The sequence below is a fragment of the Tympanuchus pallidicinctus genome, unplaced genomic scaffold (genome assembly GCF_026119805.1).
Source record: "Tympanuchus pallidicinctus isolate F22 unplaced genomic scaffold, pur_lepc_1.0 scaffold11, whole genome shotgun sequence".
NCBI classification, from domain to species: Eukaryota; Metazoa; Chordata; class Aves; order Galliformes; family Phasianidae; genus Tympanuchus; species Tympanuchus pallidicinctus.
In genome coordinates this window covers 8,300,232-8,327,658 of record NW_026294627.1, presented here as the reverse complement: position 1 = coordinate 8,327,658, position 27,427 = coordinate 8,300,232, and the positions used below count along the sequence as shown (strand labels likewise).

Sequence of the window (27,427 nt, the reverse complement as noted above, 5' to 3'; positions counted from 1 at the left end):
AAGCACTCATTTGCTCCTATCTTTGGAGAGACAATTATGTCTCCTGAAAACACAGGAAAAACTGCAAGCATGTTCTGGTCAGAATCAAGTAGAAAACTGAATTCATTGCTACCATCATAAGTTAAAACTTAAAATGCACCTTTAAGTTTACCACAAATTAGATCTTCCTCCTGAAAAACTGTGCAACTTTCTCCAGGTGGCACGAAGCACTACATCTTCAAGTCATGAAGAAGACAACGGTGAGTTTCAGGTGTTCTTTGAACTGCTCAAGAAGACAATCCCAGGAGGCTTTTCTTTTGCTTTTTTTTTAAATTAACTAAATATGCATGTTTACATGAAGTTTCTTAATCTTTTTACATAAATTACACTGTTCACAGATCACAGAAATGTAAAAAGATACTAGAAAACAATATTTAATGTGGTGACCTAGCAATGTTGGCTTACAGGCTTGAGGCAGAGTGGTTGGAAGACAGTGCCAAAGAAGAGGATCTGGGGGTGTTGGTTGATGCTCAGCTAACCAGCAGTGCACTCAGGTGGCCAACAAGGCCAATGGCAGCTTGTATCAGCAATAGTGCAGCCAGCAGGAGCAGGGAGGTGATCATCCCTCTGTACTCAGCACTGGTGAGGCTGCACCTTGAATGCGGTGTTCAGTTTTGGGCCCCTCACTACAAGACATTGAGGCCCTGGAGTGTGTCCAGAAAAGGGCAACAAAGCTGTGAGAGGTCTGGAGCACAAGTCTTATAGGGAGTGGCTGAGGGAACTGGGATTGCTCAGTCTAGATGAGGCTCAGGAAAGACTTTATTGCTCTCTACAACTACCTGACAAGAGGCTGTGGTCAGCTGAGGGTTGGCCTCTTCTCCTGTGTAAGTAGAGACAGGACTGGAGGGAATGGCCTCAAACTGCACCAGAGCAGGGTCATGTTGCATATTATGAACTTTTTTTCCTCTGGAGAAGTGGTCAGGTGCTAGGATGGGCTGCTCAGGGAGGTGGTGGAGTCACCATCCTTGGAGGTGTTCAAGAAACACTGAGATGTTGTACTACTAAGCCATGGCTTAGTAGGAAAATACTGAAGGTACATGAATGGCTGGACTGGATGGTCTTGGAGGTCTTCTCCAATCTTGGTGATTCTATAATTACACAACTTATTCTAAAAACACAAGCCTTGTCTCCAAACGCTGTTAAAAAACAAATACTTAAATTATCACTGAAGTTTAAAGAGATGCATATTTCAAACAGACTATTTTGAGAATTAAAGGAAAAAACTGAGAGAAAAATCAGCTTACATGTACTGATTTAAAGCAACTCTGATCCCTAATAAATCTTACTTGAATTCCAAAGGATGTCTCAGCACAAACCAAACTAAAATTTACCCTAATATTTGGGGCAGCATTGAAAATTCTAGTAAAACCAGGAGGTGCATGTGACATAGCTATATTGCTTATAAAGACATATAAGGGCAAGGTGCTGAAAACAACTGCTCTGCAGCCCCAATAATGAATTTATTTTGAATAGATACTGAAAACTCCACTGGATGTCAAGGTGCTGTCTACTTGTTTTCAACTTCACATGGCTCAAGTCAGCGTTTCACAGAACACAGAGCAGTTCACAGCAAGTCAGACATCCCATCTGCCAATTGAACTGCAATAAACTGCATTTCAATCTGCAAGAAATGTTAGAAGCTGTAAATGCACTGCAACTGAAAGCGCCGGAACCCCCCTGTTCACTTTACCCCAAGACCAAAGAGACAAACTGAATTACTACAGGCAGGAAAAAAACAGCTGACTCCACTTGTTAGGCCAAGCACTCAAAAACCCTCTCTCTAACCTGCTTTCTTCAAACACCTTTGTCCTTTTATAAGCCAGTTAAGCCATCCATGACATGCTTGAACACAGCCACAAATTGCTGTATTTGTGATAACCAAAACAACTGCTTTCAATTCATGGTATCAGATTAACATTGTTGCACATGGACACAATCTAGTCTAAAGGCGTAATCTCTAATTAAAGCTCTTCACAGATGAACAGAGCATACCAGAATTAGTTTTCTACCAGTTGATTCTTTCTAAGTTGTTTCTTTGCACTAAGGGTAACAAGCAGCCTTTTATATTTTGTCTCAGTTGTACTTTTAAGCAATTCCTTACAAACAGAGATCTCCCTGTGGCTGCCTATCAGTGCAGTAACACTCCACATTTCTTTCTAAGCATGAATCTCTTGTGTCTTCAGAAGGAATCACAGAGTACTGATGCAGGCACACCATTGGTCTGCTCCAGGTTCTCAGGTGAAGGTACACACCTGGGCACCTCACACGTACTCTGGGAAGAAGTTCTCAGAAGAACACAACTTCTAATCTAGCAATTCACTGTACACGCATGAGAGTGTGCTACTACAACTCGGCTGCTACAGCAGGGCAATCAGGTGATACAGAAGAGGTCTCTACAGAGAGCTCCACAAGTTACAGATTCACAGTGCATGCTTTGCATGAAAAACTGCTGACAGGCAAAGATCCATGGATTGCTACAATGGTAGTGGGTCACAAACAAACAAAGCAAAATTAAAACTCAGTCCTAAGAGGCACTTCCTGAAATATCATTTTTTACAATCGAAATTAAACAGTATTTAAATAGCACTCTATGATCTTCAACAAGTCAGGTCACATCCTACAGATAAACAGCAGTTAAATTAGCAGTACAGAATGGTACTCACATAGGTCCCAGAAGAAAGAGGATTTCCTCACCTGAATCATATGAATTTTCAGTAGACATCAGCAGCAGCTCTTGTAATAATCCAGGCTGTTTGCTTTGCCTCGGGCTTTCAACAGAGATTTGCTGCTCATAGCTTGTTATGCTCCCAGGCGACCTGCCTTCTTCACGAAGAGCATCACCATAACATTTCCTATGTGCAAACCCCCCAGCACTTGAAATGGGAGAAGGTTCTCCACCAGCAGAACCTGTTTTACCTGAATTTAAAACAACTAATCAGTTCAGGTATAGATACACAATGTTCTGCACTTTATGAAAGAACATTTTAAGGTGGGTATGCTGTTCTACAGAAATAATCTGCTGATTTTGCTCAGTGTTCCATGTAAGTTAACCATACCAGGTTAGCAAATCCAGATACAGCCTGTCTTCTCTGCTTTGGATTAACGTCTCCTTTCTCCCCAGTGCTCTCTCCTCACCAACAGCCCTTTTCAGCCACTCATTGCAATTAAAACACTTGGTGATCCTATGATTCTAAGCTTCACCTGGCCTGTAGCTACTTGAATTGTTCTGCTTCATTCTTTTATGAACACTAGCACAGCATTAAAACACGCATTACATTTTAGCTGTAAAGAGACTTGAGGGAGAGGGTAAGGGGAAAAATCAAAATTTACATTTAGAAAACATGAGTTTGTTTTACCTGTCACTTAATGTTGCTTACAAAGCATTACTAAGTACTGCACACAAATGGTAACCAACATTCCTAGAAACTGATGATTGCTTTGCATGGTTTTTGTCTGAAATTGTTACAGAATGGTTTGTAATTGAAAAAGAAAAAAAACCAACAACTATAGAGCTTGTCTGAAAACTTCTGCAGATATTTGGTGCCAGCTCCTTATAAATAAGATTTTAAAGAAAAAGAACTTCCATCAGCTGCTCTTGCCTATTCTCTTCGCAAATAACTGATACATTCACATCTGATTCAACCCTCACAATAAACAAGTTATGAATAGCTGCATAAAAATGCAGATCTTCTCTAGGGTCTGAGTAACTACACACAGCTTTACTCTGCAGTCAGGCATCTATCTTTGCTGTATTTTCAGCATAGAACCTGCAAGTCTGATATGTTCAACAGAAAAAAAAATAAATCAGTCCTGGAATTACAGTGATTTTTTTTTTTTTTTTTATACATTTCTTCTAAGTTGACACTGATAAAGAAAGCTTTTCTCAACTATAATTCCCTTATTTAAGTTATACCTTATGGTAAAAGTATCAGCTATTACTTCATTACCAATCACCTCAAAAGCTTCAGAGAATAATTACTTCCTCCAATCTATACTCCTAAGAACAGAAGCATTCATACATTCTATATGTATACACACGTTTTATACTCATATTTTACCTGCAAAAGAAATGTTGCAACTCCTTGGTGTGTCTACTTCTGGAATAGCACTGAGTTCATGCTGTTCCAAACCAAGCCCCAACTTCACTTTTGTCACAGGAGGTTTGGAAAACCTCCTTTTCTGTTCTCTATGCAGAACATTTTCAGGCCGTTCTGTAAAACAAGGTTTTATGGTTTAGGTTCCCCAGGCATGTTACAACATACCTATCAAATCAGCTTGGGAAACAAAATCAGCTTGAAAAACAAAATACTGTAATAAAACATGCCATCCAGCCTTACCAATTTGCCCAGCTAGACTGATGTACTGTGAAATCATTTCATCTCTGTAAAATTTACTCATGTCACAGTTCTCTTCCTGGTAGTTTTCTGAGTCCTGGAAAAAGTCACTCTTACTAATCCAGTCAGGCCTTTGTGGCTCTGTCGTCACTCCATTCATGTTGCTGTGTCTCACCTTAAGGGGAATAAATAAATAAACAGCACCAACAGCACTCACATTTATAGTCATGAATTAAGCCAGCCTTTTGGTGGGTTTCACACTACTTTGCACTTTGATAAACAAGCTCAAGTGTGCATTTTGAGAAAGTTCAAGCACGCAAGCTCCACCCCTCGCACAGCTTGAAGAAGCATTTGGGTACACAGATATCCTACTTTGCTCTACAAACCAAACATGACAAAACATTATTTGTTACATTTTCAAGGCATTTGTTAGATTCTATCACAACAGTCAGCATTTTTGAGAATAAAAATTCCTAAAAATTCTGATTTTTCCACTCCTAAATTCAGGAATTTTAGCTGTATGGAGACTGCAATAGTGCAGCTCACTGCAGCAGCTCTTTTAACCCAAAGCTTCCTTACCCAGAAATGAGCAAAATTCCAAGTCAAGATTGCAACTTCCAAAACAATTTTTTTATGTGCATACAGAACTTTTTGAAATAAAAGGTTATAGAAAAGGAAATTTAATTAAGATGTTCCTAATTAAAATTTCCAATACAGTAAATCACTTGAAGTTCCCAACACTCCATGAGATACTTTACCAATTCCTAGCATTCACTCTACAGTTTTATCCCTTACTGATGATTCACCAAGCAAAGCACTTACAAAGCTTACCTGCTTGTTCAGAAATTCTTCTAAAGCCTCTCGTTGTTTCTGCATCTGTTCCCTCAGTTCATCCTGTTTCTGTATAAGTAGTTGTTCTTGTATTTTTTGTCTAGAAAGAAGAGCTTCTCTATGTGCATCTAGCTGCTCTTGCAATTCCTTCAAATACTGCTGCTGAGCTTGGATGCTTTCTGATGAGGCCAACATTCTGTCTCTTAAATTCAGTATACAGGAATAATTCAACAAAGATGCATCTCCACTTTCTGATACCAAGGATTCCTCAGCGCCTTCTTTGTGACATAAAGACGCAGGTCCAGAAAGAGAACTGGGCTCAAGGCTTGTTGTGATGGGGCTCTCTGCAGACCCCTGCTGACAAGCCAAAGAATCAACTGTGGCTGCCTGCACTATAGGGGATCCTTTTGTTGCTGCCATAAGGGGAGTCAGAGGCGTAGGCTCTTCCTCAGCTTGTGCTTCCAGTTGATGGTTAGACCATCTGAGGTCTGATTCCTTAAAGTGCTCTGTTTCTGAAGGCTCAGAGGAATGTTCTGCAGGTAAGGCAAATCTAACCTGTTGTACACGTGCTTCCAGTTGCGTTCTGGCTGGAGAAACATCTTGTGTGACCAATGCTGATGGTAAATGGAACACAGATGGTTCTCTGACCTCACTGTTGGAGGTGTTCAACATTCCCACTTGTTCCTGCAAAGAATAGCTCCGTGGCAAACAGATCTCTCCAAACTTCAAATTCGATGGTTCTAGAGAACGTAGGTGCCAACCAGGATAAACACTGTGCATTTTCCCTCCATGTTTTTGTGAAGATGCATTTTCAGGAACATTGCACATGTGGTAGGGAAGAGGTAGTGACAGCGTGTGGTCTTCTGCAGGTGATTGGGTCTGCGCAGACTGCATGCTCTGCCTCTGTTCAACTGGTTCTGAGATAAGCTTTAAATTAACAGAGGTTGTTTCCACAGAGCTTAAAATTTTCACAGGATCAGTCAAGTATCTTTGCTTCAATTTATTCTGATATTCTTGCAGATTCATTCTAGCTGCATTGATCGTCTGTTTGTGCAGCCTAAACAGAAAGAAAACCCACATCTTTCCAGACCGGTGCAGAGAGTAACATCATTTGCAATAACCAAAGCAATTCCAATTGTTTTGAAAGAGGAAGGTCAGAACTTTAATAAAGCAGTTTACCTGTTTTGTTGTAGAAGACGCTGTTGATAATTACGAATCACCTGTAAGTGCCTGTCTTCTCCAGGACTTCCAGTTTCTGGCACAGCAGTACTTCCAGACTAATTGAAAATAAGTGACTTTAAGTAAAAATAAACAAATAACTCATAGAAACAGTTAAAGCAACAATCTCAAGCTTATGTTCATTCTCTCAATACAGAAACCACTCCGTATCACTGCTTGAAGTCTGTGAGCTTTTGGCCTCAGGCAATGAAGCTAAAGCAGTTTCTGGAACACACAGCCTACAGCTACAGTCCCTCTTGGCAAGTCTGGCATCCATCATCAAAGTCAATGGTGCATGTAGGAGCTCAGCTCAAAGAGCTAAACTACCCAGCAGCAAATTAAGTGAGCAATGATCCAGCACGGCTGCCTTTGTAAGGCAAATAGATTCTTTTCAGAGTGCAAATTGTGGAAATGGTTCAAAATTTTAAAAAAACAAACAAACAAAAAAAAACCTTTCTCCTCACCCCTCAATGATCTCCCCTTGAATTAAATAGATATTTAAGAGTTAGACAAAGACAAAAATGGATAGCTTTTTTTTTTTTTTCCTAAGGTTATTCTTCCTTGAAAAAGGATATTTGTACGTGCAGCCTCATTATACAGCTCTAATCAGGTTTTACTAACAAGCATTTTATACAGATTCGTCCCAAGGCCTTGCAGATAACCCAGTATTGAAAGTCTTCAGTGGTAGATATAATGCGATATAAAAGCATCCACATTAGACAAAAAAGTTACAGACTTCAGTACTGTTCAGTACGGCTCTTATTTGTGGCCTGAGAAATAAAACCAAGGTCTTCATTAATAGAATTTTAAACTGGCAATTGGAGCTCTTGGTTCTATAAAAGAAAAACAACTGAAACATACAGATCCCACCCCAAACACCCCATTCCACAGTTCCTCACCTCATGTTCTGCTTTCTTCTGTTGATCTGTAGAAGGAACACTGCAGCTGTGTACTGGCTGACTTCTCTCTTCCTCCTCCTTTTTGTTCTTAGCTTCTTCCAAACAGGTTTGCATTTGGATTTCCAGATGTGCCCTCTCTTCTTCAATTTGTTTCAGCAAGGCCAGCTGTTCCTGTTTCTGTTGCTCTATTTGCTCAAGCTATTGGGAAAAAAAAAACACAAAAGTGTCTCTAGAACTCCAGGAAAAAGACCCATACATTTGTACATGAAACTTTGTTCCAACTTCTAACTTGCAGCAAAAATTGTATCACTTATGACAGGCTTTTTCAAATTGTAAGCAGCCACTAAAAGCAGGGCTGAAGCTGTCAAGAATCATTTTAGTAGTGACTGAAATTTCTAATGGCCCCTTGATCCATTTACTACTGCACAGTTATCTGCCACTGAACGAACAGAATGGATAAAAATCCAAATCTAATTACTCAAGAAGCATCATAATTTTCCAGAGGCTGCAAAGGAAGTCCTTCTTTTGGATTGAACTCAGAAGTCTATTTTGCATTTTACAGAACTTCTCATCAGAAGTTCAACGCATTTAAATGCTAATTCAAATCTTACCCAACTTCTGAAATGGCTCATGTCCCACCACTTTAAGAGCACTCCAGAAATCTCTCAAGTGTTTTGTTTATTTTTAATCTCTTTCCAAGTATCTTTCATCTACGAATCACTCACAGCCACACGAAGTAACAGCACACACACTTTTAGAATGGAAGTGAAGAAAAATTTCTAAGTAGTAATGAAGGGAGCCCAAGGAGAAGCTGGGAGTAGTTAACAGAAATGGAAACATAGAAATATATACATCTGGACACGTGTTAAGTGGGAGAAAACATGTTAAAGAAAGTAACCCCACTTCCACAGGAGACCAGCTGCCTCTTGTTCTGCTCCTCACTAAAATATTATTCTGTGAAATTTATTTCCTGAATTTCTGTACTTTAAAACTACAGCTTAAGGTTGCAGTGGGACCTGAAATTCAACTTTTTTTTTTTTTTTAGTTAAGAAACCACCACGTAACAGCTGGCAGGTCTTTATCTAAGATAAATTAAAAATATAATTAAATACGTATAATATAGATATATAATGCACATGTCATTAACAAAGTGTTCGTATAGATAGCAGAAGACATTCTGCATTTGATTTATAAACTGAGAGACAAAATACTCAAAGTTTGCAAGCTTTTTCTGTCACTGTGCAATCCTACAGACTTTCAGGTACGATTGCACAGGGCTAAATCTTCACAAGTAAAGCTAAATCTTTCACAAGTAAAATCTTCACAGTTCCATACTGGTGATGACCTTTTCCTTAAGCCAAAAAGGTGCTACCTGACAACTGGAATTCTTACTTAATCATGGCATAGAATCCTTTGCCTGCAGTAGCTGTTAAATTTTACAAAAGAATTTTTCTCCACACTATTCTACATTCCAGCCAGTATTCGCTAATTGCTATAAAATAAAAGCTACTACACAAAGGCCAAGTACAGATAATGCTGCAGTAAAAGTTCCTTTAAAATGTTAACAGTATGCTGAACGTGTCTGTTGCAGCTTTAGAACCTGAAGCATTTTATCACCTTTATTACCTTCTGTAAATCACTTCATTTTACATCGTAACTGAGACAAAAAAGTATATTCACTCACACTTACCCACTGCTGTCTCTCATTTTCCATTCTAATTTTAGCTGCTTGTTCTTGAGGATGGATTAGAACTGTATTTTCAAGTGCAACTCTATGTTCCAACATCTCGTCAGACTCTAAAATACATATTATTGCACTATAAATGCACCCAGAAAAAGCTTCATATCTTGTTTACATCTTGCTTTAGTTTCCCAAGCTCTCAAAAGGAAAAACGCACAAGCAGGCAGCCTTGACAAGATGACCATCTCCATCCCCTCAGCTCATCTCCGTGAGCTGGAAAGATCAGGTTTTGCATTATTTAAGTCATTAATGGCCCTTTATCACGTGCCATTCTCGACTACAAAGAAATCACCGAATCACAGAATGGTCTGGATTGAAAAGGACCACAAAGATCGTCAACTTTCAACCCCCTTTTATGTGCTCAGAGCCACATCCAGCCTGGTGAAAGGCTCAGCAATGAGCAATGGCTCAGTTCTAGCTGGATTCAGCACTGGTTGTTTTCTAAATCATTTGGTAGCCTGATAGAAAAATCATCCTCCTCAGGTATAGGAAAAAAAAAGTCTTAACCTCTAAGAACAAAAGGAGGATCTAAAGCCAGCACTCTCAAGGCAAATACAAAAGCACAAAAATCAAATCTTCATGCACATTCATCACCTTCAGCACTTGCATTACTAAAATAGCAACACAGGGTGGGAAACTCCAAACCAAGAGGAGCTACCAAACAAAATGGGATGTTTGACTGTTGTAAGATCCAGTTTTATACTGAGACTTTTTGGAATGGTGCGTTAAGTCCAGGAAAAATCCCTCACTACAGACACGTCAGCTCATGCCTGTCAATCATTTCTAGCTGTGAATCTCATAACTCAGCTTTTCCAGTTCAACAGGTAAAAAACTCCCACAACCAATTTTGCCCCACAACTTCTGCCCCCATAGGTAAACACCTTTTAAAACACAGCAGCATGAAGTCTGACCAAAATTTGGGTGAGATTTGTAATATAGAGGTACTTTAGACATCTTTCTTCAGAGAGATCTTTATGAGGAAGACGAAAGGCAGAGATGAGAGAACTGGATTTACTTTTTGGCAGCACAATAAAACACCACCACCGAAAGATTCATTCAGATTTAAAACAATTGTTACAGTCCACCCTATGGACTTCTCCTACACAACAATGTCAATGCGAGCACGTATTCCATACCTGTGGCTTCACATTCAGAATTTTTGTGTTGCTCATCATTCAGATCTAAATCAACCTGCTGTGTCTCTTTGCCAGCAATAGTGCCTGATTCAATAGTCTCAATCTTGCTTGGAAACTCTTTCTCACTTTTTGATATCCACTCCTCTTTTTGGTTTCTAATCTTGTTCAGCAATTTCTTCAACGCAAGTTTTGATTGAGGTTGATGAGTTTTTGCCTCTTTATGACCTACAAATAACATAAACCTTTAAGAGATTTAGGTAATGATTACCTGCATGTTACAGAAAAGAACAAAAAACACAACAAACAACTTCTTTTAATTGCTTACACAGCTGAATAACTAACTACATTATCAAGTCTCAAAGCTTAAGTATTTTCTTCTCCTTACAAGACAGAAGCAGCAATGTGTCTCAGGATGCAATAACAAGAGGGTTGCAGCATTTCAGAACCAGATTCCTTACAGACTACACTGCTGCAGAAACCAGCAGCAATACTTGTACTTCCCTGCCCTCCCTTTGTAGTAGAACTGGCAACACAATGAATGCATCACAGCCCCAGAAACGTTCAGTGCCAACAAAGCAACATGGCAGAAATGCTTGTCGTGCAGCAATATTCAGTAGCACATCTCTTGTTCAGTTATTCTGCTCATGCCATGCACACATGCCACTAGTGTGGCCTATGCACAAAATGAGCACAACACAGAGCATAAAGGATGTACACAATAAGTAGACTTTCGCATGAAGTCAAGCTAAAGCAAATTTCAGTATTCACTTGGCTAATATCTCATATACCTGTGCCATCTCATCATTTGCAATAGTTATATAGAAAACACTACAGCTAACATTACTGTTCTTGCAGCTATTATAATCTCAGTATTCTAATGAACTGAAGTGTATTAGAAAAAGTAATTTCTACTTCAAACTTGTATGTCAGAATATTCATCATCAGTGGTAAGCATCATAAATCACTTAACTTTAAAACACTTCATATTCATTATGGAATTTTAGTACTTAGACATTTTAATTAATACTAACACACAACCTCTTCTGCTGTAAAACAAGAAAGACTGAGTTTAGAAGTTTACTTTCTGATTCAGCAGGGATCTCCTCCTCCACCATCTGCCCCAATTCTTGTTGAGTGTCACAAACAGATTCTTGCTCCAAAGAGAGATCAAGATCGTTATCTTGAGATCTATCAGAAGGGGATGGCAAAGGCTGTGGTTCAAACTGCAAAATCAAGTCTCCTTTCATTTCTAATTAAAGGAACACAAACACAGAAAAGTGACTAATTAGAATAAAATGCAAACACCACAAGTTATACAAGTTCCTAAGAAGTTACAATATCAACAGTTTGTTTCACAACAGTTTTACTCCAACTATTTTTCTCCCCAGAACAGAAGACTTTCAAAATTGAAGCCATTTAGATTAGCAATCTTTTTAATTCAGACCTGTGGTTTCCCATAAAACAAGGTCATTTCCCCTAACAAGGTCATTCAAAGTAAGAGGATATAAAGTAAAAGTTCTACCTCCACACAAAAAGCAGAGCAGTAAATAGAGGTGGAGCCCAGTAACCTCTTCAGAGAAAAGAAGCACCCTAAGCTGGCTGCTCACAGTGCTGTCATGGGACAGACATTGATCCCATCGTCCAGGTGCAAAATCCCAGAAGATGAATCCATGAGAGAGGCTTTCTGAGGATCACTGTACAGATTGAGGGATTGAGGGCTACTGCCTAAGAGAGATAAATGGGTTGTGGACTTGTGGACATGTAGGGAAAGAATCAAAGGTGGAGAAAGGGAAGAATCAAGTTAGACTGAGAAGAAACAAGTTTTGGGGTAGAAACAGAGGAGTAAACATATATAAATTTTAGAAAAGGCCAGATGGTGCACAGGCTCTGACCTGTCTTTTTGCTAAATTCCATTTTTTGTGAGTGAGGAACCCTCTACTTTGTATGCATGCGTATGGGTGCATAGCAGGCAGCAACTGCAGCAGAGACCAGAGTAGAACCAAAACATACATATTAGTATGCAAGGATTAGCAAATAGCAAGCCAGATTAGTCCTTGAGAATAACAAGGGGCTTGGAAGCCAAGTATCAAAGCAGCCATAAGACTGGGCCGGATACCAGAGAGACCAGAGGGTCTGCCTGCTGGCCACTGGAGGATCAGGAGATCCCTGCCAGCTACATGGGGATGGTGGGGTCACAAGCTCAACCAAGAACTTGCTGGCATAAGTCCATACATGGCTTTGACAGAACTAGAGAGGATCCAAGGTCAGTTACTGCTGGCATTGATAACGTATGCGTGCTTGCACAACAGTGATGTCTGCACAGCAAGAGCTGGAGTGAAGCAGCAGTTCACATGTCCAGAAGCAGCTACTGGGGAGCCCAAGGAGCCAACACCAGCAGGGTAGAAGGAGCACTTAAAGCCACCTTACCCAGAGATCCATAGCACCTACTGAGCACAGTGGTGCATCTATAGACACTGCAGAGTAAATGGAAGGCTACAAGGCCTGTGATCAGCTACTGGACAGAATGAGCATCTAACTTTAAGTAGTGGAGTATCCATTCTGTGCTGAGAGTGCTATAAGGTATGTGCATACATATCTGTAAGCAAGGGTGTCCAAGCACAAGAAGCTGGAGTAGGGCTATGAGCCTCAGCATCTTCTAAGTTCAGATGCCAGCAACTGGGTGGGTCTGGGATGCAGGGACCAGCTACTGGGTCGACAGTGTCTGGAACTAACTGCTGGAGGGATCAACGCTGTACAGATGTATTCCCCACAGCACCACACAGAGCAGGAAACAGGACGAAGCAATCCGTACTGTTTGTGTGCATACCACCAGGAAAAAATGTGCAGCCTCGCTACTTGCTGCGCCTGGGAACACGTGGCTGCAGCAGCATCTCTGGGCAGCCAGAATCAGCATCCTCCCACAGGTTACTCACTTCTGTCCTCACTGTACATATCTTCAAAGGCAAACTCCAATTCTTTCTGCCACTCTTCTTTTATTTCCATGCGTTTGTATCCAGGCACAAAAAGTTGAGGTGGCATCTGTGCTACCATCTGTCTTCTGCGCATTCGATCCATTCTCTGCATTTGTTCCAGTTCCTTCAGTAGCCTTTCCCTATCCTTCAAGTAAAGGGGTGATGAGCACTCAGCATTAACTTTCAGACAGCAGTATGTCAGGATTGATAAAACACTTCCACTTGGTTACCATGAAGTTAACTTGAAGAGTTTAGAATTAAATTAATCTTATTCTAGGAAGCAGGTGCTTCCTTGGGAGAAGACTATACCTGACCTTTAAACATGAGAGCATTTCCAACCTAGAAGATCTGGCAAAAAACAAAGTATGGGATGGTACACTGCAGACTGGCTTCCCTAAACAGAATTAACTCTTCTGTTGTATAAAGTAAAGGAGTACTTCCATTAATAAGCTACTTTTTAGTCTGTACTTCAGTAACTGTTACTTTTAAGCAAGCCAATACTCTTGATGCTCAATGTCACATTAAAACTATCTTTTATTTTTGAAGTTTTATCTATAATTTGTTAAGGGGAAAAATTCATCATAAGTTAAAATGCTGAAAATTTAAGAAGTCGTCTTCTTAATAAGAAGAAACAATCTGAGAATCTGAGATACTTCGATACATCCCATGAGGAAGTCACGACGAAGCTTAAAGGTTTTTGTCAGCTTCGGGTAGAATTTGACAACAAAAAGTTATGCCCACATACTGAACCATGCATATAATCACGTATTTAACAGTTTCTCTCATACATACACATTTAATGAAACAGGTTTTATGCCAGCAACAGATTAATAGCAAGAGTACTGCAAAGACCCAATCTGAATCCAAGTGTGGATTTGAAAACAGACTGTGAACATTTGTACCTGCTCACATCAATAACAAAAAAGAAAAAAGCAAGCAGCTCAAGAATTCACAAGCAGGCTCTGCAAGAAGTGCATATTTATATGTGAGTGTTTGCCTTCTCACTGCAGAAGCAGTTCTCCTAACAGGTCACAGCTGGTGCTGCACACAGCATTATTCAGCAGCCCTTGCAGCTGAGGGAGAATTAAGTTCATGTTATCCACACCTCCCACTGTATTGGGTAGCAAAAGGTCCTTACACCTCTTGTCTGAACAGGATGCAAAGGTGAGGAAAGTCTGAGAGAAGCACCAAACCCTGAATGAATACATTAAATACTATTTTAAAATGTAAAGTGAACTGTAAAATGTAAGGGAGGGAGAAGGACTGAAAATGAGTCTATAGATTCCAATTTTCTCAAAGGATATTAGTGAGATTTAGGGTGGCTGACATTCTCAGAGGTGCTTTGAAGAATGATACCCATCATTCTGGACATAATTCAAAATCATTACACGCTTTCTCCTCAATCTCACATAGCTATAACATAAACAAGCTTTTAAACAATGGCAGTAGGAACAGTTGATGAAATGAGGACTCAAACCAGTGTTCTTCCAGTTCTGTGATTCATTATCCAAATACTTCAAGCACTTAACTCATGAGGCATTTCAGCTCAGAAGCACCTTTATACCAAAAAAGTCAGGCATAGCTAAAAGTCACGAAGTGCAGAGCAACTTTGTCAAGGTTCTTGAAATGTGAAATGTGTTTTTTTCAATGCTATCATGTATTTAAAAGTCAAGAATTCAATTTCTAGTTCCCACTGAACTGACACAGAGGATTCCCCTGACCTCAGCCGGCATGTAAACAAACAGCAAATACTTCAAATAAAGACACTGTAATGGTACGAAGAGCTATGGCCCAAGAAAAGCTGACTTGTAGTGTCTATTCTGCATCCAAATATATTTCCAATTTATCTTAGTGAAAGATCACCCTATAGGCTTCCAGACAGCTAAAATAAGCAAGTTGAGTTTGATCATGTTTTGAAAGCATTCTGAAAACCCTGTTAAGTCCAAACATCTTCCTCTTGAAACCGCAGCCGCTCTGGCAAATACCGACCTACAGCTTTCTTAACATTGGTCATTTTGGCAGTAAAAAAACAGGTGCTGGTACCTGACATTAGATGTCTGCTTTGCCTACCTGAGCCAAATGGAGCTTCTTCAGGGCATGACTTCCTCTGAGATGCGCCTTTTCAAGCTGCTCTTTTCTCTCCCTCTCTGCCTCTTCATGTAGCTCCTTCAAATGCTTCACCTCCTCTTCGGCTGCCAACCGAGCATCTGGCTGGCAGACAATTACTAGTTTAGTCCACTGAGTTCTTCTGGTAGTTTAAAGTGTACTTAACATTAAGTGAGTAATTCTGTAGCAAAAACACTTGGGATTTACAGAAAAAGCATACAGCACAATACGAACCACCTTCAAAGGCTTTACAGCATTCAGTTGCAAGCAGGACCAAACAATATTCATACAAATGAAAAAAAAAAAAAAAGCAAACATGCACATTTTAGAAGGGTTAGGAATCAAAGTATTCTAGTTCCAAACTCCATAGAGACAATCATTTATCCATCTTTTATTGCAGTGATTATTTTTCCCACAATACCAGGTAAAAACAAATAATGCCATCAGTATTACAAATTCACTACCTGTATGTTTAAAGGTTTTAAATAAGATCAGAAATGTTTCCATTTTCATTCGAGAAACCAGAAAAAAATCTGCAAGTTTTACGTACAAACTCAGTAACACCTGAAAATTAAAAAAATAAAATAATTTCAAATAACCAAGGCTATGAAGATAAACATTCTGGAGCTTTCCAAAAATTCCAAGAGTTCAGACCAAAGCACCTGCTCTTATCATTTAGTCTAAAAACTCATGAACAAAAACAATGCCACTGGAGAGAATGCTCAAAAATTCATGAGTCTCAAGAGAACTCCATCTAAACAAAGGTGATAGCAAACAGGAATTGAGACTGTGGTCTCACATCACAGATAAGCCAAACAACAGATCACCACCCCTAAAAGCTGAGTTCTTACTCCATCTTTTACTTTTCCAGCTCCTCCTCTTCTGATCTAACTTTGGTCTGGGACTGTACTGTAAACCTGAGTAAACCTTTTCATTTGGCAAAGCTCTATTCAAGATTCTTTTCCCCAAATCAGACTTTGCCAAGTTAAAGCTGTTGAATGCATGAACGTCTGAGCACGAATGTGAAGCAAAGAATGAGTGTACACAGCTAAAAGAGGAGAAGAGGAAAAAGCAGGGCAAGGACAACAATTAACTTAGCATAGGCCTTAAAATGGAAGCCTAATTGCTAAGGTGATACCCAGATACAGAACGCAGTACAAAGAAAGAAAGGTGGCAGTGTATATCACAAACACTGGGGAGGTAATCACCTGTTGTGCATCCATTTCTCTGTCTGCATAAGGTTCTGAAATGTGGTAACGTGTAACAGAAAATTTGCCAGCACCATGGGCCTTCATGGCAGCAATCTTCTTCACTTCCAGATTCTAGAAAGAAAAGTACAGATAAGCCATAGAGAACAGCTTCCTCTGGCAAAGCAGCTAAATGAAAGAGAAATGAGCTCCGCACTTCTTAAATTAGTGTCAAACAAAGGCAAAAAATTAAAAAACAGAAAATTATCTCCAGAAAACATTGTCATTTCACTCCTTACATACATTTAATAATTTTAAAAAACCATATCAGCATAAAGAATACTTAGAAAGCTTAATAACTGAGAGCATCTATCAGCACGCAGCAAACTCCTCCACAGACGTTGGCATTCATCACGGAGCTGCGCCTTCCTCCTTCAAGAGCATCAGCTTAGTTCAGAAGTGCTTGGGCTTTAATGCTCCAACACAAACCCCACGCAACAGCTGCCATGGCCACCTGCATACAGGGCAACCTCAGACCCACAATATCATTACACATAATGGTAAACAACCTTTCTCAAGTACAGACTCTGTATATAGAACTCAGTCCATTATGTTCAGTTTGTTAGACAGCCAGGAGAAAGAGCATTTTCCATAACCTCATTGAAAAGTGTTCACACAAACAGCACCAAGATTTTTTTAATGTTTTAGGAATACAACCTAATGTCAACTCTTATCTGAAAGACATTCTGAACACTGAGCAACCAGATCTCCTCTTATTTGGCTCAGACCAATGCTCTCAGTGGGAAAGAAATGAGGTAACTCCACAAGGAATAACCCCAGACACTTTCTATCACTCCAACACTTGCTTTAACCCACACACAGTCAACTTTTATAGTAAGAAAATGCTGGACAGCAAATAAGATCTGCACAGGAGTATGCAGTAAAGGGTACAAATAAAGGCATGTAAGTATCCCTTCCTTTAATCATTCTGAAAACAGTGAGGATCAGTCCTTACTCAGCTTCTCCAGATGCATCAGTTCCCTATCTTTCAAGACACAAACCTATACCTCGTGTGCTGAGTGGAGCTGGGAAAAAGCTCTCATTGCAGTGGCTCTGAGAGAGACTAGATTAGTCTTTCCTCAGTAAATACCCAAATTCTTTATTTTCTTGTCTGTGGTCTGAATATTACTGAATGTGATGGTCTGAAAGGTCACAATGCGTTAGGCAACAAACTCTGTATTAACGAATTCTGTATTCTAAGAGTTCTGTTAGTAAATTTACCTCAAAAGTTAACTACACAATGAAAAAGCACAGCATGTTTTTTCCGTAGTTCATCAGATCTGCAGTTCTACTGTGACTTCTACACGCATTCAGAATACATCTGAACTCAAAAGAAGCATGAAGGAGACGCAAAGTCATTCCCCTAAAAGGTACAGCACAGAATAAAACCACTGCTTTTAGCCCTGAGTTATTATTTTTCTATCAAAATTCAACAGCTTACCATACTTTCTGTATTCCCTGCAAGAAACAGAAGAAAGACAATAATAAACACAGCAAATAAGGCAGAAGAAAACAAAATACTATGCTTACTGCTGAGCAGCCTGATCTAGCAGGTGGCAACCCTGCCAGCACGATCCTTAAGGTCCCTTCCAACCCAAGCCATCCTACGAGTCCATGACACTCATCACCATCACAGAAAAGTGAGGCAGTATGTGCATACTGGGATAAACCACAGAGTCACCACAACTTTTAAATGAAAACAAAATTACAATGATATTCAAAACACACATCAGCCATAAAAACATCTCCTGACTATGAGAAATAAAATCCACATGAAAAAGAGATAAGAAACCAAAACAAGTACTGAAGATCGGAGGTCTGTTAATACATAATTCATTGACTTTCTTGATTATCACCAAACCACTCTCCTTGCAGTATGAAAACAGCAATTTCAGATATCCCACTGTGAGGAGTCAGAGCAATGGAGCACTGTATTGATATGGTATCCTGCAATGATGCACTACACCATCACAGATACACACCTCAAGAGGATGTGGAGGAGGAGGTGGCAGGTTTGCAACTCTGGCTGCTCTTTCTCTTTCCACATCCAGGGCGTGCTTACGTGCATCTATTCGTCTTGGAAATAAAGGAAGAGAGAAAGAAAATGATTTAAGAACCAATGACAGCACTGAGCAGAATAATAAGCAAACCAAAAATCTTTATCAATCATTCCATTTAACTGCCAAGAATAAGCAAGCATACGGCAGAGTCAACAGATCTCAAAGACAGCACTGAAAAATTAACCTTGTGAAGTAATGCAAAAATGTCAGTAACATACATGTTTCTTGAGATCAAACCAAATTGCACTTTTCACTTCTGTTTTCAGAACACCCCACATCGCTGCCACATATTTTAATTGCTCAACAAAGCTAAGCATTGAATCAGTAGGTGTCAGCACTACTCAAGCTCAGCTATCCCCAGGAATACATTCTTGGGGTTCACTTGTCATGCCAGCTCAGGTTTGGGCTGTGTCAAATGCAACATGTCCTTTTTTCAAGTGAGTAACTTCCCATGGTGACCAACCTGAGCACACAGGCTACGTGTCACTGGACAGCTGCCTGCCAACTGCAGGCACACAGTGAGCTGAAGGGCTGCCTGGCCTCCAAGAGTGGATCAGGTCTGCTGGTATAGCTGGCAGCTTCAGTCTTGGATGTAAAACTACAAATGTTATCAAAACTTAAAAGTCTGTCCACAACCACACTTGAACACAATAATCCATAATATTTCAAAACTGAACAGCTCCAAACATTAGGAATTTTGCCTTTCACCATGTAACACCATTGAAATACACTCTGTGCTTCATGAAACTAAACAACTGCTGCATACCGGGCTTGTTCACGAAGCAATTTCTCTTTCTGCAACTTCTGCTCTTTCAGTGCTTTCTTATGCCTCTTCTCTGCTCTTTGCTTCCTTTCCTCTGCTTGCTTTGCCAGAGCTTCTAAATCAGGTTCCTTAACAATAAGGATATTGCAAGCATTTAACACACAATTTTATTTACTTCTCATACTATCAGTATCAAGATCAAAATTAAATACTTTAGTAGGAACCAGAAACCTGAAATTCTTCCCCACCATATTAGAGTAAAAATTCTCTCAATAATCACTTTTTCTCCTCTGCTATCTTCTCTATTCTCCTTTTGTCTGCTGCCAACAGCAGAAAATTTGCCTCAGCCAATGTAACCAAATACTGATTTGGAAATCTTAGCATCTCTCTTAATCTCCTCGTAACAACAGTAATATAAACATACCTGCACATCTTAGTAATGCTGATTAATCTGTGAAGATAAAGCACCTTACTACCTCTTGGCCATTCACTAAAACAATTACGTATCAGTGCAAATCTATGGATTTTTCACCCAGCCACCTCAGCAGTCCCTCAAACAGAGTCTACACAGAATTTTGAAACAAAGACAGTTTAGTTCACAGCTGCAGAATGGAAAAGCAACACAGTCTGCAGTCTATGCAAAAGCCTCTGAAGCCCTTAACAGTACTTATGGCTGGAGGTCTAAAGAAGTGAATAAAAAAAAATGGAATTTGACTTCCTAAGCATAGAAAGGAAATTGCAAGATGGTAAAGACAGGTTAGGCAGTGAGTGGCACATCTGAGATAAAACTCACCACGTGCACTGCAGTCAAGTACCATGGTTATCTAACATGCACTGCCATGCTAACAAAGGTTAGATCACATACACATAATTCAGGAGATTGCACAGCAAAAGCTGCAGCAGATTGGTTTGCTGGGACATTTCATTTTCCAAACACAGAAAGTTGTACAAAACCCCTGGAAAAAATATACACAAAACCTACAGACTCCAACAGGCTTCTAAAAGTAATTCAATGGGTTATCTACACCCAAACAGAGAATAAGGATCTCCCACCAGCAGCAGTGTTACTCTAAATCTTTCCCAACAAAAAGTCACATTCCTTCTCACCAAGCACGGCCTCATGGATAAATATCTGCAAAAGTAAACATTCCATTCTTCACTCCTCAGACTCGAAGACCAGGAACATTAAAACAAACAAACAAAAAACAACAGACCAACCAAGAAACAGGCAATCTCAGTACTTCTAGAACATCGAGTATTTCTATGACAACAACATCAAGCTGTTTACTTACATTCTCCTTGGCTTGTCGGTGACCCTCACCAACAGCTCTTAAGCTTGATAAAAACAGTTTTTCTAAAGCCTTCATCTTCTCCTCTTGTGCTTTCTGCCATTCAGCTCTCAGTGCCTCCTCTAATTGATGTAGCTTCTCTTCCCTCCTCTGCTTTACTTTCTGTCTTATCTGCAAGGATATATACTTCTGTTGCTCTCTAACCTGCAGAAACAGAAGTCATGTCTTGTCAGTAACATTAAAGGGTGCAGTATGTTTTTTAACAAGTATTTCCACAACACACTCCACTTTTGTATCCTACCACTTATTTTCTTTTACATTAAAAATCTATCCAGAAAATGCCTTAAACGTGCTATTAGCCTTTTCCAAAATGAATAATGTATTCTAAATTTAATCTTCATTAAGAGCATAAAGTGAACAAACAGCAGACATACAAAATGCAAAAACTGCCTGGTACAGCCTTCATACTCAAACTACAATGCAATAATTTAAAGACTTCACACAACACAACGCACTCTAAAGAAACTCAGAACTGTACTGCCCAATTCAAGCTTGTTTACTAAGTTTGTTCTCCACCTTTGTCAATAAAACTCTTTTCTCTGGAGTATATGCAAGAAAAAAGACATCTTAGAGAATGTTAGTGTATATGATTTCTGAAGGTAGGAAAGACTGAGACAGCTTGTACAGGACAGCAGAGGAAGGCTGGGGAAGGAAAGAAACATATTTTTTAAAAAAGGGGAAATAGCCCTGTGCCATTACAGCAGCACAGCATAACAAAAATGAAGAAAATAAGACAATGAACAGGCATTCAATTCTAAAAGGAGCAATATTTAAAGCATCAAGAACTGTGACATCATAGAATCATAGAATCACAAGGTTGGAAACGACCTGCAAGATCATCAGGTCCAACCACCCTCCCACTCCCACTCCCACAAGCTACTAAATCAGGTCTCGTAGCTCCTCATCCAAGCACCTCTTGGACACTGCCAGGGACGGCAACTCCATCACCTCCCTGGGCAGCCATTCCAGTGCCTGACCACCCTCTGAGAGAAAAAGTTTCTCCTAATATCCAACCTAAATCTCCACTGGTATAACTTCTGGCCGTTTCCTCGGGTCCTACTATTTGCCTGGGAGAAGAGGCCAGACCCTTTTACACCACAACCTCCCTTCAGAAAGTCATAGAGAGCAATGAGGTCTCCCCTGAGCCTCCTCTTCTCCAGGCTGAACATTCCCAGCTCCCTCAGCTGCTCTCGTAAGTCTTGTGCTCCAGACCCCTCAACAGTTTTGTTGCCCTTCTCTGGACACGTTCCAGGGCCTCAATGTCTTTCTCGTAGTGAGGGGCCCAAAACTGAACACAGTACTCGAGGTGCAGCCTCACCAGTGCTGAGTACAGGACGATGATCACCTCCCTGCTCCTGCTGGCCACACCATTTCTAACACAGGCCAGGATGCCGTTGGCCCTCTTGGCCACCTGGGCACACTGTCGGCTCATGTTCAGCCGAGCATCAACCAACACCCCCAGGTCCCTTTCCTCTTCACACTCACCCAGCCACTCATCCCCAAGCCTGTAGCACTGCTGGGGTTGTTGTGGCCAAAGTGCAGGACCCGGCACTTGGCCTTGTTGAACCTCATCCCATTCACCTCGGCTCAGCGATCCAGCTTATCTAGATCCCTCTGCAGGGCCTCCCTACCTTCAGGCAGATCGACACCACCTCCCAACTTGGTGTCATCTGCAGACTTACTCAGGATGCACTCAATCCCTTCATCTAAGTCATCAATGAAGATATTAAACAGGATGGGCCCCAGCACCGACCCCTGGGGGACACCACTTGAAACAGGTCGCCAGCTAATCATAACAAATCATAACAGTTGATCAAGTGGAAAGCTGTTCAGGTCTGGATTTGCCTGAGCTGGCTTATTTGTGCTCCGCTATGTGAAACGTCAGAAGAAGAGAGACCTGCATGCTGACTGCCAACAAGCACACACACAAAACCACAGTGCAGTTGTCAGGGAAGCAGTAGTTCTGGAACAGAGGCCCACGTGAATGTAACAAACTGAGAAGGTACCCACAATAGAAATATACACATACTTGTAAATAAACGTGGCAATGGAAAATAATTCATAAGCTAAATCTAAGCCTAATATTATTACAGTGAAGAAGCTAGCTTATATGAAATAAAACTTATTTTCCATTATGAAACAGACAACTTGCAAAAATGGAAGCATACTTGCTGCAGCCTCAGCTTTCTTCTTCTTTCATATTCCTCTTTCAGAAGCATGGTTTCTTCATTAGGACTAAGCCTCAGTTTCCCAACTTTTGATGCTTTCCTCTTCATCTTCAGAAACACAAAATAACCGATTTCTAAAGGATAACAGAGAAAATAGAGATTTGGGTATAAGTGACACAAGTTAAGATAGCTATAAGGTAGGAAAAAAACCAAACAATATATTACCATAATCTTACAAAACTATCGGGGTACTAAGAATATGAGCTACAACTGTTCATGCCTGTTCCATTTGCATCCAACAGCTCTGCCAGCCACAAACAGCAGTTCCATGAACCATTCTGTCACACAATCTCCCATAGGGAACCTGCTTTACAAGGGGAGCTGGACTTCATGATCCCCAAAAGTCCCTTCCAGCTCCTTTGGTTCAGTGACTCTATGTAGCAAATGCTGCAACAGTATTAGTTTCACAATCTACACCATGCATTAAAAAGTCACACCTGAAAGTGAATAACAAGCACCATTCCACTCCTTGGAAGCCAAAAAGTTATCACAACCCTCACCACACAGTTAAAGTGGGCTGGTCACAGAATCACAGAATCACAGAATCACCCGGGTTGGAAGGGACCTCAAGGATCATGTAGTTCCAACCCCCCTGCCTAGCAGGGCCACCAAACGTACACATTCAGATCAGGTTGCCCAGGACCCCGTCCAACCTGGCCTTGAACACGTCCAAGGACGGGGCATCCACAACCTCCCTGGGCAGCCCGTTCCAGGTCACCTCTTATATTGACTTAGACTGAATTATTAGCATAACAATAGCGAGATGTAAGAATCAAAGACTGTTCACATAGCTGAGTGCAGCCCAAAGTTTTCAAGTTCAGTACAGGATAAAAAGGGACAAAAGTTTGTGGTTCCTGCCAGCTGTCCCTTATTCAGCTGCTGAGGAACAAATCAGAAGTTTCACAGAATCACAGGAGTTAGAAGGGACCTCTGGAGATCACTGATTCCATCTCACTGCTAAAGCAGGTTCCCTAGAGCAGTTTGCACAGTGAAGTGTCCAGACAGGTCATGAATATCTGCAGAAAAGGAGACTCCACCACCTGGGCAGCCTGTTCTATTGCTCCATCACCCTCAAACTAAAATTCTTCATGTTTACCTGGAACTTCCTGTGTTCCAGCTTTAGCCCATTTCCCCTTGTCCTGTTACCAAGCACCACTGCAAAGAGCCTCACCCCATCCACTTGACTCCTGCTCTTTAGGTATTTATAAACAGTGATAATATCTCCTCTCAGCCATCTTCAGGCAGAACAGCCCCAGATTGTTCAGCCTTTCCTCATACAGGACATGCTCCAGGCCCATTTTCACCTTTGCAGCCTTCCTCTGGACTCTAAATTATCTCTGCCTTTCTTGAGCTGGGGAGCCCAGCACTGGACACCTCTCCAAATGTGGCCTCACCAAGGCAGAGTAAAAGGTAAGGATTACCTCCCTCAACCGGCCAAGCTCTTTTTGATGTACCCTAGGACACATTTGCCTTGGCCACCAGGGCACAGTGCTGGCTCATGGCTCACCAGGACACCCAGATCCTTCTCCTCAGAGCCCTCTTCCAGCAGATCAGCCCCCAGCCCATGGGTCTCCAACTCTATGGCTTTGCCTGGACCTCAATGAGTAAAGAGGAATTGAACTGCGCTGCATACACATAAGTTGCTCCAAAAATAACACCTCCTGTTATTTCCACAGAAACTACAATCAGTACAAAAAGCGCAATTTGATAGAGCAAACTCTCATCTACAAAACACTATTTTTCAACACAATCACCACCATTTTCATCATTTTCATCAGTGATCAACAAGAGCCTGCATGCCACGCTCATAAAAACCCGCGCAAGTAGAGGTGACCCAGTGTTGCCACTGCTGAAATGCACCAACCAATGCCTCACTGTGCTGGCATCTACTGTTTGATCTCCACAAAAGGTTCAGCAAGCACCAATGAATGCCCATGGGTGCCATATTTTCCACATGGAGGAATTCAGTGACACACCTCTGCTTCATCCACACTTCCATATCAGACACCATCTTGTCAGACTGCCCCTCTGCTGCCTTTTGTCACACAGCAACAAAAAGTAAAGGGACACTAACGGGAACGTTCACCCTCTGCTGACCAACCCACCAGCACAGCCCTGACTGGGCAGAAAGCAGCGGGGAAGCACGCAGCAAACCGAACTAAGGCAGGCTGCTCGCGAACGCCTCCCGCCCCTCAGCCCCTCACACCAACCCTCCTCCAGGGCCGAAAAACGTCAGGATTAATGGGAGAACCACCTCCCGTTAGAGAGCCCTGCCCGGAACCCTCCCTGATCACCTGGAGCCGGGGACAAGACGGCTGGAGAGAACCGACGAGGAGAAAAAAAAGAAAAGAAAGGCACAGTACGGCACGGCCCCACACCGCCTCAGGGCCCAACGGCCCAAGAGCTCCCACCTCCCGCGACACAGCCAGCAACCAATCAGAGCGAGCGCGGCGGGAAACCGAGAGGCCCGGCGATTCTCGGGCTCTGCGCACGCGCAATTCCCTGCTCTCCACTTCTCGCTCGCCGAGACGCTACGTGAAGGCTGGCGGTGCGCATGCGCTGTGGCGCCGTACCTTGCACCGCGCAGCCACTCCCCAGGGGTTGGGCAGCAGTGCGGGTGTTCGATAGAATCACAGAAACATCAAGGTTGGGAAAGACCTAAGATCATCCAATCCATCCATCACCAATAGTTCTCACTACACCATGTCCCTCAATACAGAATCCAAACGTTCCTTGAACACCTCCAGGGTCGGTGACTCCACCACCTCCCTGGGCAGCCCATTCCACTGCCTGACCACTCTTTCAGAAAAGCAGCATTTCCGAATGTCCAGCCTAAAACTCCCCTGGGTCAGCCTGAAGCCATTCCCTCTAGTGCTATCACCAGTTACACGAGAAAAGAGGCCGACCCCCAGCTCACTGCAACGTCCCTTCAGGTGGTTACAGAGAGCAATAAGGTCTCCCCTGAACCTCCTCCAGACTGAAGACATGGCGGCTCCTCGGTGTCAGAGGGGTTTGTGCCCAGAGTTCTGTGTCTCTGCAGGGGTTCAGTGTGTGGCACTGTGCATGCTGGCTCAGCCCGAGGTGGCAGGGATGAGGGGGGCAGGCAGGAGGACCACACTGCTTCATGGCTTACCTCAGTGTGCCTGGGAAGCGTGCTGGGCTGAGTTTGAGCTGGGAGAGCTGGGAGTGCGTCCGGCAGCCTTGGTTTGTGAGGAACAGCCAGAGCTCGTTACTGACAGGGAGGAACGAGAGACTGTGCTAGAGGGCTTCTTTGCACTGAATATTTCCTCAGGGCCTGAGCTTCTGCTTCTAGTAGGGCAGAAACGCTTTGTAACGTTGGGTGCAGGAGGCAATCTGCTATCTTATGCTGAAATCACAGTCACAGAATGGCTTGGATTGGAGGGGACCTCAAAGCCCACCCAGCTCCAACCCCTGCCATGGGCTGGTTGCCCCCACCAGCTCAGGCTGCCCAGGGCCCATCCAGCCTGGTCTTGAGCACCTCCAGTGGTGGGTACCACAGCTCTCTGGGCAGCTGTGCCAGGGCATCAGTGCCCTCAAAGTGAAGAATTTCCCCTCATATCTATCCTGAATCTCCCCTCTTTTAGTTTGAAGTCATTTTCTTAACCCTGCTCTCCCTGATAAAGACTTTTTCCCTATCTATGCTTTAGGACCTCTTTAAATGCTAGTATGAAATATGACTGGTTTCTATAGCTGTTTTCTCTAGAGACAGGAAAAAGTAACTTTTTACTACCAGCTAACCAGCATAGTAACCCACTGTACTGTGCCCTACAGGACCAATGTCAGCAGGGCTAAGATTACTTTATAAAACTTACGTGGTATTGGTGTATGTGGATGCATGGCTGCACATGAAACACTGAAAATTAAAGGACTGCAAAACAAAAGACATAAGAGTAGAAGCATTAAGGTTGGAAAAGGTCACTAAGACCACCATGTCCAACCATCAGCCCACCATGCCCACACACCATGTCCCTCCGTGCCACATCTCCACGGCTCTTGAACACCTCCAGGGACAGTGATTCCACCATCTCTGGGCAGCCTGTTCCAAATAGGAATAGGAATTCCAAGTTGCTTAGGAAGAAGAGGTTACACAGCTGTCATGCAGTGCTGAATCACCTTCTTATTCAAAGACTTGAGTGCTATGGGATCATTTAGGGAGATCATTTGCTTTCTATGAAGCAACTTGCTGCGAACTATTGGCTGTAATAGCTGGTTACAAAGTTAATACCTGATTGTACCTTAAAGACAACCAGATGTTTCACAGTATGCGTATTGAATACATTAAACTTAAGCAGTGTCCTTCCAAATGTATTTTCCAGTCTCCTTATTGGATTTTTTTGTCCTTCAGCATTTTCATTTGCAGTGCTCTCCACAATAACAGCTCTTCTAAATAGCTTTATCCTGCAGGTCAGCAGGTAAAAAAAAAATTGAAGACAGTCTATTAAGAGAGTAAATGAGATTATAGATTTTATAGCTCTCTTATAAG

At 41.7% G+C, this 27,427-nt stretch overlaps 1 protein-coding gene across 1 annotated transcript in view; it reads right to left on the bottom strand.

Annotated features, from left to right (window-relative positions):
* CEP295 (centrosomal protein 295) overlaps positions 1-27,427 on the bottom strand; it is a 55,206-nt gene that overhangs the window by 16,234 nt on the left and 11,545 nt on the right. Inside the window, 19 exon segments of the mRNA XM_052671393.1 lie at positions 2,734-2,955; positions 4,098-4,250; positions 4,377-4,548; positions 5,205-6,261; positions 6,384-6,481; positions 7,322-7,519; positions 9,012-9,118; positions 10,199-10,423; positions 11,280-11,447; positions 13,132-13,315; positions 15,241-15,381; positions 16,485-16,598; positions 18,506-18,599; positions 19,350-19,474; positions 20,639-20,839; positions 22,864-22,997; positions 25,218-25,285; positions 25,287-25,324; positions 25,326-25,454. Coding sequence (XP_052527353.1) covers positions 2,734-2,955; positions 4,098-4,250; positions 4,377-4,548; positions 5,205-6,261; positions 6,384-6,481; positions 7,322-7,519; positions 9,012-9,118; positions 10,199-10,423; positions 11,280-11,447; positions 13,132-13,315; positions 15,241-15,381; positions 16,485-16,598; positions 18,506-18,599; positions 19,350-19,474; positions 20,639-20,839; positions 22,864-22,997; positions 25,218-25,285; positions 25,287-25,324; positions 25,326-25,454 — 3,628 coding nt within the window.